Source organism: Apteryx rowi, unplaced genomic scaffold (genome assembly GCF_003343035.1).
Source record: "Apteryx rowi isolate R43461 unplaced genomic scaffold, aptRow1 scaffold_796, whole genome shotgun sequence".
In the NCBI taxonomy this organism is placed as follows: Eukaryota; Metazoa; Chordata; class Aves; order Apterygiformes; family Apterygidae; genus Apteryx; species Apteryx rowi.
In genome coordinates, this window is record NW_020451089.1 from 158,220 (window position 1) to 172,355 (window position 14,136).

The following is a 14,136-nucleotide window of genomic DNA, read 5'->3' on the forward strand; positions in this document are numbered from 1 at the left end:
TCGGTCAACAATTTCCCCTAATTTTACATATGTACAGCCCTTGCGCAGAGGTCTAGTAATTAAAAAGAAAACTTCTAAAATACAATGATGGTCAGTCTTACCTTTTCCTTCAATAAATAACTAAAGGATTTAAAAAATCCATGAAAACATAACCTAAGAAAATTAATAAGATTATTTTCCAGTTCTTCCTCATTAGGAGAGGGATGCTTTCAGGGTTGGAGCATTCTTATTTTCAGCACTACTCTATTTGGGGTCCTATATTCTTTGGAGTAGCTGTAAGAGGATAACAAAGCAGAGGACAGACCAAGTTAAGGACATTTAAGTACAAGTAATAATGGGAAATTCTCATACAGTTTAATAGAATTTTTTATAGGAAGTATTCAAAATTAAAGAAAATACTTAATGAATTTGAATGTCTGGTTAGATACCTAGAAATGCTTCATAGTCTAGTATGCAAATCTAATCCTACATGCTGATTTCATTGAGTAATAGTAGGTTCCTCAAAAACTTTGCAAAAGTTTGTTATTCACACGAAAATAAACTTTCTTTCAAAGATTTCAATATACTGAAAAGTAGAAATCACTGTGCAGAAAAGTTTTGAAGTTTCTTTAACAACACAGGTAGCTGTCATATTAATTAGCTTTGTTATTGCAATAGAAAGCTGAACAGATGGGGAATGCAAATATATGCCAAACCCTTTAAATATGTACAGTTTGTAGAAAATATTCTTGACTGTATCCCAAGTTCCAAACATATTCCTCCATTTCCTCTGACTGGAAGGATGAACAATGGCAAATGAACCTTCCACAGGAAACAAATCTGACAAATTGGTTTTATGGGTCACAGTCCAAGTATAATTTGAGCCTTTTGGAGTCTCCAGAATTAAACTCTAGAGACTGCTCCTTCAAAAGGTAACAGACTGTATTACATAAAGAAATCCCAACAGCTACCAACAAGGTACAGCATGCATATTAGCTGCTACAACTATTTTTGACAACCCCTGAACACAACTTTCATGTTATAAAAAGTAAAAACCACATTAATACACTATATTAAATATAGAAAGTTGTGTAAGAAAGTCTGTCCTAAGAGATCCTGAGGCACACTGGGATTTTCCTAGGATAAGAGAACCTTTGGTCTCTAATTCATGTTAGTCTGACTAGTATGGCATTCCCTTTGTTTATTTTAATTAAGAAAATCTATAGCTTCCAGATCCAAACCTAGCAAAACTCCCAGGCAGTTTCTCTCTGGAAATCAGTTTCCTAACATGCTGGTTTCAAGAAGATACCTTCTGCAACAGAAAACTAAATTCTTCCAAAATTTCAGTGGAATCAACTCTTTCCCAAGGTTTGGTAAATTGGTTAGCCATTTTCTGCTTTTTCAAGTTCACTGATTGTTGCAGAGAACATGGGAGTGGGAAATGGGGGGAGAGTTCTTTTTTATTCTTATATATACAATCAAATATTTCCTTTATTAGATTTCCCCTCACCTTTTAGAGGTATTTCCCACTTTTCAGGGCCCAGAATTGGGCTCATGTAAACTGATAAAATAACTAATATGCACCCCTGTCGCTTACTGAGGAATGCCTTACACTTTGTTTGTAAAGTTATTCCCTCTTCCAGTCCCAGCTGACTTTTGATTTGTAACTCTTTTTAATGTTATCCCTTTTAAAGCTAGCCTGTTAATACAGACAAAAAACGCTAAAAAGAAAAGCTTGAAAACATTTAACTCCTGAAAGACATGCATGAAAAAAAAAATTCAACTCAGAGATATGGTAAAATACATTGTCTGCATGTTAGACTGCAGACTTTTCATTAAAAAAACCTCTCTTGCTCTCCTTGCAAGGGCATGCCAAAAGCTGCTTTTGTGTGCTTACAACAGTATCTTTGTAATTATAGGATGTATTAAACATAAATGAAGTTTCATCTTGGTCTACGTTTTAAAATAGTTTTCTTTAAAAGGAACAAACACACACAGGGGCATTTTTTTTTTTTTTTTTTGACAGCGTTTAAAAATTATTACCACTACAAATAATTTACAAGCTCCCTCTGAAAACATGGTTGGAGGAGGCTATCGGAACTGATTCCTCTGTCTAGGAAACTCTTAATTAGAGCCGTGCTTCAGGAATTCGCAGGGGTCCGGGAAGGGCTGGCTCTTCCCGGCGGTTTCCCCAGCCCACCGCGCGGCGCTGGGCAGAGCGCCCCGCTTCTCTCCTCCCTCCCTCGCGAGTGACCTCCCTCGGCAGGAAGATAATGGCCAAGCCAGGAGGGAGGAGCAGCTCCGCTACACATGTCTGCCTCCTCTTATCAACTTATCATATAAGGAAAGCAAAGTGATTGATTCAGATACCAAAGCCGTAAAATCGTGACAAAGACGCGCAGAAGAAAGCGTTCAAGCTTATTCTCAGAACGAGCCCAGCTCCCGCAGCGTACGCGGGGCTGCTTTTCCTTTCCGCATCTGACAGCTCGGGGCGCGACTGGGAGAGGACGGCACGCTTCCAGGCTGCAGCGAGCACAGCCAAAGAGCCCAGCCCTCATCCAGGCGACACATGGCAGCAGAGCACTGAATTTCAGTGCAGGTTACCTAGGTCTGGGTTCTTGATAGTATCCTGAAGCCGTCTAGATCTGCTGGGTTACCATAGGAGTTAAAATGCAGCTGAGCGTTTACTTTATTTTGAGCTGCAATCTTTTCTTAGCTTCAGGATACAACTCCTTTAGTAAAAGCATGGAGACCATAGGCAAGAAGCAGTACCAGGTTCAGCACGGGTCATGCAGCTATACCTTCCTTTTGCCTGAGACAGACAACTGCCGATCTTCCAGTTCTTACGTGTCGAACGCGGTGCAAAGGGATGCACCTTTAGATTATGATGATTCAGTACAAAGACTGCAACTGCTTGAAAACATCATGGAAAACAACACTCAGTGGCTAATGAAGGTAGGGCAATATTACTTCTATTCTAAAAAGCTTGTTTACAAGATCTTGTTATCTATTTCATTTTTTTTTCTAAGAGTTTTGAAACTCAGAATGCATGATCTAGACTACATTTCTGAATTAGTTTTCAATCAAAAAGTTGTTTTGAAGTCTGAAAACAAAATTTTACAGACTAGTAGGGTACAGAAAATTGCACTGTTTTGCAGAACTCATGCTTTATAGTTTATCATTACACTGGAGCTGCTTGGACAAATAGTAATTACACAGGCAGACTGCGAGCATGTCTGAAAAGTCTGACATGAAAGAACCAGATACTTTACAATTCACTGACAAGAGCTAGTTTATCTCTATTTAAACAATATGGAACACGTCTTTATTTGAGGCACATTTTTTTCATATTTGAAACATGATTTTAAAATTTGCCTGCAAGAAAATAACATACGTAAGCCACAGTTACGAAGAGTTGCAAGTCTGACTTGCAGTGAAATCAGTCTAGTGAAGTGACAGAATTTCAAGAAAGTTCATTAACAGAAATACTTTGCATCCTGTAATATTTCCACTCAAATATAATATATTCAAGGGGAAAGAATTGGGGAAAGACAGTGTTTCAAATGCCACATAGCTGCCTTTAATGCAACTCCATCGTAACTATAGGAAAATGACGTGTTTATTCCCAAAGTGGCAACATATATAAAATTTTACCTGAAACAGTAGAAAAAGTTATTCTGTATAAATTCTTGATATTACTGGAAAATAAACCTGATCACTATTCCACATTTTTACAGAAACTCACTTGATTCTAAATGTTATACAGTTCAATATATTTTAAGTCATTAAACTTTTATTTCACTGTTATCTGAGAAAGTGTGATAGTATAGTTTAACTGCACAGTAAACTTATAATCCTGTGTCTGTGTCTCTACTAAGATATCTCTGTTCAAAGCAATAAATCTTCTGCGGATTGAACTGAGCAACTGACATTATAACTACAAATAAGTCTTTAAATGCTATAATGATGTCATAAGGCTTTCTCTCATAAAGAAAACTACTTGTTGCCAGTGGAGAATATTCATAATTCTCTACAATATGAGCAGGCACTTCTTTATTCTAAATCAAAAATTATTATCAAATAATCATTTTTCATTAGGGTTTGTGTCTCTCATCAGTTACAGAGTTACAGAACTAGTATGATACAATCTAAGAAACCATCTAGCAAATTTGTGTGTGTAAAGCAGAACAGTCACACTTCACAGTAGAAAGCAGAGTGTTTTCATCACCTGAAAATAAGCTTTGAAGCTTAAATCCAAAATGCATACACATGAAGGCTTCAGTGTGGGCCTCTAAATCTGTCTTTAGTCATCTTTATGGGCTTAGGATGCTTAATTTAGACACCCACATTTTCAAATGTTAGCTAAACCATCAGTTCAGTAGCTCTTTTTCTTATTTCACAAGCAAGCACACTTACCTCCACATACATATTTATCTCTCTACTTATTAATTTCGCAATGCTCACTATTGTAACGTTAAGAGTAACAGTAACAGATGTGCAATGCAGGATGAAAAACACAAAGTAAAACAGTCTAATCTACCCAGCTGGTAAGCAATTTCCTAACATAAATAGTAGAAATCACACAGAAGACTCCAGTGCTAAATACCACTTAAGTAGGCAAACACAATATCGTAAGTGACATCAGGTAAACAGAAACCAGTAAGCAAATTCCAGCATCCTTATTTAGTAAAAACTGCCCTTTTTCCTGTCAGTCTCTGGGAAATCAGTTACAAGAGGAATAGGACAAGTATATCTCACTCATTCTTTGAGCAGATCAAAAGGCAGATTTTGTTCTACAAGACAGACACATTTCTTTCATTTGAGCAAAGATTTCCAAATAAAATGCTTTAGAATAGGCTGGGTTTTTTTTACGTTCCACAGCTAAACATCCTGTAGAATAACTACTGTTTGCCTTTTTCACTACTTTAACACCTGCCCTTTATGTCATTTGTTATGTTCACAAAGAGACTCCCAACAAAAGTAGCTTTTCCTCAGATTTGCTGTGCTAGTGACACCTGGTCTGCTAAGTAAAGATGAAAAGGAAACAATAACCTTTAAAGTCATTTACTGAGTTTACTTGCTATTTTTTTCAGTCAATAAAACACACAGCTAGGTTCATATTTCAGTTAACCAAAATATAATGGAAGATCAGACAAGGCTTGGCAAAAAAATGTTGTTCACTTACTTTATATACTGTATTGAAATGTAATGGAATCTTGATTAAAAACAACATGGCATTAAGTTCGTAGCAATTGCACAGAACTCTACCTTACCTCTTGCTTTTGAGAAAAATAATTTTGCTCAGTTAAGAGGCAAAACCAGTTGTCTTTTGAAGCTATGTAAAAAAAAAAATTAAAATTGTATCACAAACTTTTAGTGTGACTTAACCTTTAAACTTTATTCCAAAAGTATTGTACATCCCAAAACATTTTTACACTCCTCCCCCCACTCCTGCCTTTAATCCATCAACTAAAGGAAACATTATGCTCCTGAATGAACACTAGGCTGTATGAATGGAACAGCATGGGAAGTGTGCACTTTATCTGGTTAATGGACAAACACAATGGGAAGAAAATTAGTTACGTAGGTCCAGGTTCTTTTTTGATCTACTCCTGCATGCAGAGCAAAAGACTTTGGTCTATAATTGCTACAAATTAAGTTGGGTATTGCTTCATGAAAACACATTCTTTTCTCTGAAGCATGTTAATGCTGTATGCCACTACTGTGAATATCATATATAAAGCTGGAATGTCTTTCAAAAGTAAATTATGTTTTAGCATTCAGATGACATACAAACCACTATTACACCTAACTCGGTGTCTAGCAGTAGATGCTGTAGAGCAAAGGCCAAAACCCTAGATCAGTTGTGCAGTTATGTACCTGAAAATGAACCTTCTTCTTTGACCTTCCTTACCATGGGATCAATTTTATATTGAAGTGTAGGAGAGGCTTGGGGAGAGGGAGCAGGGAGAACAAACCTATCAAGACTTTCAATTGATTTGATGGGATTAGGAGGTTGGTATACAGCTGAGATACATTACTAAGTTTAAAATTTCCAGTCTTCTAACTACTGTTAACTACTATCCTTGAGACACTTTTATATATAAAAAAATCAGGTTTTCAAATATTCCTAAAAGACAAGCAAATGTCTGTCTACAAATAAACAAATCTTTATCTGAATTAATGGCACCTTTACCATTTGAAACATGGCAATTTTACTCAAGTAACTGCATTTTTCAGGTATTAAGACACTGAGATAACCAAATGCTGACTTGAATTTATTTCTTAGTACATCCCATGACTCTGGGAGATATGAGTCTCTGTCCAAAGCAACTGTGCAAAACAAACAGGTTGCATTTTCTTAGTCTTTCTTGTTCAAAACAATATATGATCAAATTGATAATAGCATACGGAATATAGGCAATTTATTTGTAGTTTATCAGCATGCCAAAAGACAAATGAAAGTCTGCGGCAGCAGTCAACTTTTAAACCTAAGAACAGAACTTCATCCTGAACCAGCCCAGCAGACTATGAGACAGACACTTTACTGATAGAAGTGCAGTGGTTTTGGATATTCTGAACTGTGACTCCTTTTTCCTTGTGACCTTTTCCTGGAAACTAAAACTCCTTGGTCATGTTGAAACATTTTTCTTCTTTAAGCACCATAAATTCAGATGTTTTAAGGTGTAGGGAATGAATTCTTATAACTCTTGATGGATAATTATTAATGAATGGTAATAATTCTTGCAATACTTGTACTGAAGTTCTATAAAACCCTATGTATTATCTCAAATATGAATAAGAATATTCTCATATGCCATCATCCACAAACATCTGTACACAATGCACAAGGACAAATATATTGTACAGTATTGCATTTTGAAGTATGCAAGAGATGATTCTGACTCTTAACTCAAGAACTGCATTCCTTTCTTAAGTAATGCATCTGTTTTCACTTATATGTGAAAAGTGCTTGTTTCTGTCTATCAGCTATGTATTTACTAAGCAAAAGAGTACTGGCAGGATCCAAAAGAAAATACTGTTTTACTTTGAGATCGGTGCATGATATCGGGTAAAGTTTCTAAGGAATATTAAATGATCTGACTGTGGAGTTTGTTGTTATATCTTCTATAGATAAATTCCTAAGAAAGGATTTGATACAGTTTCATGTGTTCAAAAACTATCTTGTAAAGACTGTTTGAGCATCATTCCGCAAGTAACAAATTGATGAAACAGGTATGAAATTGTACAAAATCAACAAAGAGGAGGAGAGTTTTTCTYGTACAGATCTACGAGACAAAATTGAATTTGAGAACTCACCGTCTCTGAGAAGTAATCAGAAAAAATTATGGTAAACAGACTTTTGCTTTGCTGAACCAGTTTCCAGCATTCAAAATATATTTTCATGTGCATTGCTTATGTTTTTATTAATATGATCATAAAGTTATCATTTCTGGCTGGTCCAAACAGCAAATGGGGAGACCTTCCCCATTCATTATTGACATCAAGTCCTTTCCCCCCTCCCCTTCCTTCAAGTGCACATGTAGGAAATAAACCTGGAGATGCTCAAGTTGACAGCTTCTGGCCCTTTTTGTYTGCACACCCACTTAACATAAATATGCTATAAAACAAATAACAGAACATTTAGAATGTTCTAGAACCTTTTGCAGATTGGGTTTCATTTAGAAGTGTCATTTCTTTTACAGGCAATTATCTTGCTACTGGTCATTTTTGCTGTCAATCATGAGTTAMTTCACTAATATGTATTTCCCCATAATTTAGCAAGAAAAAACAACTAGTACCATTTGCTTGATTTCTAGTCACCAGAAACAAACTACATAGGTTTTACTTAGCATTGAATTTTGCCTAAAACACACACAGCTTCCCATTTTTAACCATCTTAATATAAAGCTTAGGAGCTTCAGTGACCATATTATGATACTGCTCTTTTCATGCTACAATATTTAGTGTTGTTGAAAATATACCACACTATACATTACTTGAGTTACAATATTTCTCAGTAAACCAAACCAGCACAGTGAAACACAATACTTATTTAACAACCCTTTACATATTTTCATGCAAGAACCTCCAATTGCATCTCTTGTTTTGCGGGGTTTTAAATAGCTTTGGCTGAAGGCCACGATGGGGCAAAGTAAGACTTTCTGCACCATTATCATTAAAGGGCTAGACATGTAAAATGTTGCCAACTGACCGAGAAGATACAGTCTCAGACTTTAGATTAGGGCCTACAAGAGAGGGAGGTGATATTCTCTGATCCTTCTCTGGAGCTTAGTAAACCCAGAGCACCATCAGACAACTCAGACTATCTAAATTAGAGCCCTAGAGTAAGTTTGGTCCACCTTTTCAGTCTGGAAGAAAGAGAAACAGAGGAATGGGAGAAGAAAAAGCAATCCCTCTTGAAGATGCAAATTTACCAGCCTTGCCAAAGTTGTTGCAAAGGCTAGCATGCTGCGTAGCCCTCACCCTCGCACACAACTTTGACACTGAAGTTTGCAAACCTCAGAATTAAGAGACAATAAGTAGAAGTGTAGAACACACTACTAAGATATGAATATATACATTACGCTTCCCATTCATTACAACAGCTTAGATATAAGGCTCAAACTGGGACTAATGTCCTTTCCATTGAGCTCAGTCTCTCTCCATTCCCACACCCCAACAAAAGATGCAAGCTGGAACAAAAGATGCAAGCTGCAATTTCAGAGAAAAAGTACTGGCATCTAACTAGCAATAGGATACTGATAGGAGCCTTAAGGATACCAGTACAGAATGCACATTTTCTTAAGCACTGAGAGAAGATGGGAGAAGTGACTCTTGAACAGAAGAATGTTTCATGCATGTGCTAGTATATGAAATAGGGATGTTACACCGAGAAAATAAGTTGGTAGTCCAAATACACCCTAATAAATCTCTCACTTGTAAAACCAGCTACACTGCTGAGAAAAAAAAAATTGTCAGTAGACTATAAATACAAATATAACCTTCAAAAAAAGGTGAGTTTCTATAGGGCTGAATGAGTACTTTCAGAAATAAGCTACAAAGATAATTCTGTCTCCCATTTTATTCTTTTGAATTTCCAAACTCTCAGACTAATCAAAATGTAAATTGCAGGTGAAAAAATAAAAGGAGAATCAGATTGTTTCATAGGGTTAAACATCTGAAAAAAAACAGAGGTATAGTACAGTGTATGTTAATACTGAGAAATGCCTCAGAGATACGGCACATTCCACAGTGGAACAAATTAAGCCAAATAACTTCAAACACAAAAAATTTAAAAGAAGCTTTACAACTGGAAATACTGTCATCATTTTGTTTCCCTTAGCAGACATCTTTAAAAAGTGGGGTGGAGAAAAAAAGAATCGTACTTATTCCTCCAGGAACAAATGAAATACTGTTTGGTGAATCTCAAGTCCATTCTAAGTAGACCAAGCAGAGAGGAAATGTTAGAGAATTCTTTGAGTTACAAAATCCAGATCCATATTTTGTATAAAAAAAATTCCACACCTAAATAGTTCTGCAAACACTCACTGTGTCAGTTTTCCAGCTGCCTAGGAAAATACATCAGTACTCCTTAAATGCCTTTTTTTATGCTTACTACATTTTCCTGCACAAAGAATTAGTTTTCATCTGCCTGTGCAACAATGTAATCCTAAATTTAAGATGTTGTTTACAAAGTTCAGAAAATGTATCCCACAATTTGCATGGTCAGGAGATATCTGTCTGTTCTCTTTCCAACTTTCAGCTCATTATGATATAGTTTAGAGAGAGTGAAGCTACAGGTACTTTTCTACTGTCTTTATACTTTCTGCTAACCTTCTCTTGACTTCTCTCTCTTTTAGTAGAAGTATGCAAACCAAGTATTCTTCACAGAATAATATTATTCACAAAAGCTATAAGGAGTGAAATATTTCCTTCAGTAGATGAGTGAATACTTTAGAATTCTTAGATGCGTTAGATTTTCCATTCAATCCAGCTGTTTCTAGGTATTCCTGTTAACCTCAAGAAATATCTTAACTTTACTCAACCACCCTTTAATAGTGTCGGAGAAAAAAAAACAAACTTTCAGTTTTGCATTTGTAGTCAGGACTCAAGCATCATGACAGAGCAAATAGTGTACCTCCACTCTCTGTGGGACAATGTATCAACTAGCTACCTTGATTTTGGTCGGTGATCAAAATAAGCATGTTTTGGTAACACAGCTAAGAGATTAACAGACAATATTTTTCTGAATAGCTAGCTATGACATTACTATATAAGTTTCCAGGAGGGAGGAAAAAAGCGTGGCTGGATACAGTCTCAGCTCTCTCAATGGTAACAACTGAAATTCTTGAACAGACATTCAATTTTTAAACTCTGTAATATCTTTTAATAATGCAATCATCAAGATACTGAAAGTAGCCAAATCTATTTCAAAAGCTGTGCTAAAGCCTACATGATGACCACAGTAATTCAGTATAAAGTCAAAATTACCATATTAGAGAAACCTGTTCAAGTACAGCATAATCAATCATACAACTGTCGTCATTTGAACTACTCAAGAAGTAATGTTTTTGTATGCTTTTTGAGTAAGATGTTTGCCAAAACCATATGAAAACACACTAGGCAAATGTATTATCTTTAATTATCACTCCATTTAATAGAACTTCGTGATAGGGAAGTAAAAAACCGAAAGTTCTCATCATTGGAGAAAGAAAAATTGTACCCATTTAAAAATGACAGGAACTTCTTCAAATCTCTAGTGTAAAATGACTGAATGTTTATTAAGCCTAGTCCAAACAACTGCTGTGCAGACCTGTTCATTCTCACACTGCAAGGCCAAGAACCATTCATCTCACGTGCTCACAATATCAGCTTTGCAACTACGGTTTCTTTTTGATTCAGGCCTGCACCTGACCTGTGTGATACTGGAAGGGAAGAGCCTCTTTTGTTCCATTGTGTCAGGGGGTGGCAACGGGGAGACACCCAGCTCCGGGAAGGACGTTTCCTGGGCAAAGCTGCAGCCCTTGCCCACCAGCAGCTCCCCAGCCCCCATACCTGCCAGGTGACGTCAGTGTACTGGAGGCCTGCCCTCCATCACAGGACTTGATGTGTGGTCTTACGCTGAGGTATTTGAGTAAGCTGAGAGGTTTAATTTTGATAGCTGCTGCCTAAACTGATTTTAGTTTTGTCTTACTCCTAAGAAGGTATTTGAGTGTGATCTATACAAACTTATTCTCTTGAGAGCCCTTCCTTTGAACTACAACAACATTGTCTTGTGTGCAGTTGTGGTTAGAAACAATTTTCCTCCACTTTCCATTTGCAAGGTGTAACCACCTGCAAGATACTAGTTCAAATCTACAGTTTCAAAATGAAATACAAAACTGCCCTATAAAGAGAACGTACTAATCAATCAAATAGCAGCAGCCTGCTCTTTCCACTCTATCAGCTGTCAACTGGCAACCTCTGCTATGGAAGAAGTCAGCATTCAAACATCAAAAAAGCTGCGGATCAGGACTGAACGATACATAGTAATGCAAGACACACTTACAGTAGTCTCTTATTGCATTAATAGATAGCCTATGCAGTCAGACAGTTCAATATTCAAGAAAATTCCCTGACGAAGACTTCATGGAAAAATTCCCTGATTCTGCTTTTCTGTTTAGAAAAGTAAGAAATACAAATTTGTAAGTCTTCCTATTAACATGGTAATTCAACTATTTTAAGGGAACACCAACTTGCATTTTCTTACTATGACTTGAAAAAAAMCACAGATAAAATAGGCAAAAGACTAAGTGAATAAGTGAGAACAGACACGATCTTTTATGCTTTTAAAGAATTGGAATTTTAAAATAAAACTAAATTTCCTTGTGTGAGGTTTGAAATTCAACTGTATTACCTATCCCCATATTTTTAATTTATGTCAAACTTTCATCCTGATGCCAGAATTTCTATCAAATATAATAATTACCTCTAAAGTTATAGTAAATAAAGAGCACTTTTGTGACTGCTACTGGAGCCTTTTTTGGAATGCTTTCTGAAAACTACTCAGAGATGAAAGAAAAGTACAAATAACTAGCAGGTGAAACACAAGACTAATAACCTAACCCTTAGAAGGGATATAAGCTGCTACAAGATATAAACAGTCTGATCTCTGCTGAAGCCTCTACCACATACAAACAAGGATTCTGACAGCTTAAGATAGGAAAAACAGTTAAACTACATTTCACCAGCTACAGAAGAGTTTTAGTTATATCCTATTACTAACACCTAAGGGTTAGTATTATCCTTTTTTTTTTCTGAAGCTTTCAACTTTTTGACTTGCATATAAAGAAAACTTATCCATGCCTTGAGTTGTGCTTCTTCCTTATAGCAAGCTTCATTATTTTAAAATGGTCCTGAGAACAATGTACAAAATCCATTGAAGGCAAATGGGAAAATTCCCACTGACTTTAGTGAACTGAGGTTTCATCTGGTGCATCTAAAAATCTTACTTGACTTGAAAGGTGAAGCTTTTTTAACTATGCGAGGATGATAGTGGAGTAAAACACTAAAACAGTCTTGCTGCAAGTCTTTCTTCATGTAGACCACTTCTAATGAGTAACAAACAGAAAAAAGAGTGATCATTTTAATTAGAAGGAAATACACAAATACCAGATACCATTTTCTTTTCTCTCATAAGTCTAAGTGGGAAAGACTCTTCCTCAGAGTCTGATCCCGTCTATTTCTTCACGCCCACCATTTTCCTCCATGGAGTTCCTTCCAGCTTCATGACGTTTTTTTAAACTTTGAGCCAACCAGACAATCCCTGCCCTTAGCCAGCTTTACCATCAGTCTTCCAACCTCCTTTTGCAGCTCTTGCCTTTAGGAATTGCTAGCCTCTTTCACATCCCTGACACTTCAGTTTTTCTATTTCTGTTTTGATCCAGCTTCAGTCTCTTTTTTTTCCTTTCTTGGAGACCATTTGGATTCCTGGCTTTTCAGTCTGAACTCCCTTTTGCTACACCCCTTGTCGTTCATAATTCTCAATTCTGGGGTCTTTGGGCCTCATCTTTTTTTTTTTTTTTTTAACCCCACCCCTATGGATACTCTATGGGGTATTAAGACTTTTCCTTACTCCTTTTCTTGGCCAGTTACATGCAGTACCAACGGCCTGGTATTGCAAGATACGGTTACTAATCTTGGAAGCAGCGTCTGGCCTCTGAAGAAGTCTTTTGAAAGTGCATTTAAAAGTCTCTTTTGTCAGTGGACCAACCTCTCTGATCTTGACAGACAGACAGCTTTGTCTCATAAAATACCCATCCTAAAATGCACAGCTTTGGTCCTCAGTCATTGTTTGTGCTTAGATTTCCTCCTCTTCTCTATATTCGACATGAACTGCTTGCTTGGTTTTGAGAAGATCTGGCTCCTGTTTCTGCTCTCCGCAGAAGGGCACCAACAGGCAGCTCTCTGGCTGGAGGCTTCCAGGAGCCTTGCCTGGAATTCAGCTCAAGAAGCGACTTTCCGTCACCACCCGAGCGCTCTGCGGGACACCAGAGACAAAGAGGAGAGTTCGCAAGCACTGAATGGAAAGAATTTTTTTCTTGGTGCTTTTCCAATAAACTGAGCTACCTGTTTTTAGATGGATAATCCTAGCTCTTGAGGTGAAAAAGTATTTGTCATTAGGATCACATAATTTAAAATATTTTTTTTTCCTCAAGCATCTGTATCACATACTAAAATTACACATTTTGTTTCTGCAGTATGCTGCCTATATGTGCTGATCTTATTGCCAAATGTTTAAAATTGTCCACTCAACAGAGTAGCATCCTGTTTTATCTTTCTAGCATGGAATTCCTCATAAGCTTTCGCTTTTAAGATTAACTGTGTTAATGCAACAACAAAGGGATATAAATAAGTACCATTTGACAAGAACATATCAAGCTGCTGGGATGTTCAGTTTTTGAACTAAGCAGAGGTGACCATTGGAGCTTCCCTCATTTAAAGGGCCACTTAAGTGTCTTTTGCAGTCAGTCAAACGCATTTTATTTTTTGGGTCCTGCCAACTGCCCCCCCCCCCCCCCCAGTATTTTAGAAACCTTAGGGAAGTTCTTTGACAGCTCTGATGTGGCAATATTCAGAGAAAAAAAAAGTCCATCAAAAGTGAGGAATTCTCTG

The 14,136-nt window shown here is 36.8% G+C and overlaps 2 protein-coding genes across 6 annotated transcripts in view; one reads left to right on the forward strand and one right to left on the reverse strand.

Moving 5' to 3' along the window:
• The window catches only part of MCPH1 (microcephalin 1), a 135,906-nt gene that overhangs the window by 34,543 nt on the left and 87,227 nt on the right, over window positions 1-14,136 (reverse strand). The window lies entirely within an intron of this gene.
• ANGPT2 (angiopoietin 2) overlaps window positions 2,302-14,136 on the forward strand; it is a 51,518-nt gene continuing 39,683 nt past the window's right edge. The window contains exon 1 of the mRNA XM_026088919.1: window positions 2,302-2,934. Within this exon, the coding sequence (XP_025944704.1) occupies window positions 2,650-2,934 (285 nt within the window). The 5' untranslated portion in view covers window positions 2,302-2,649. The remainder of the gene's footprint in view (window positions 2,935-14,136) is intronic.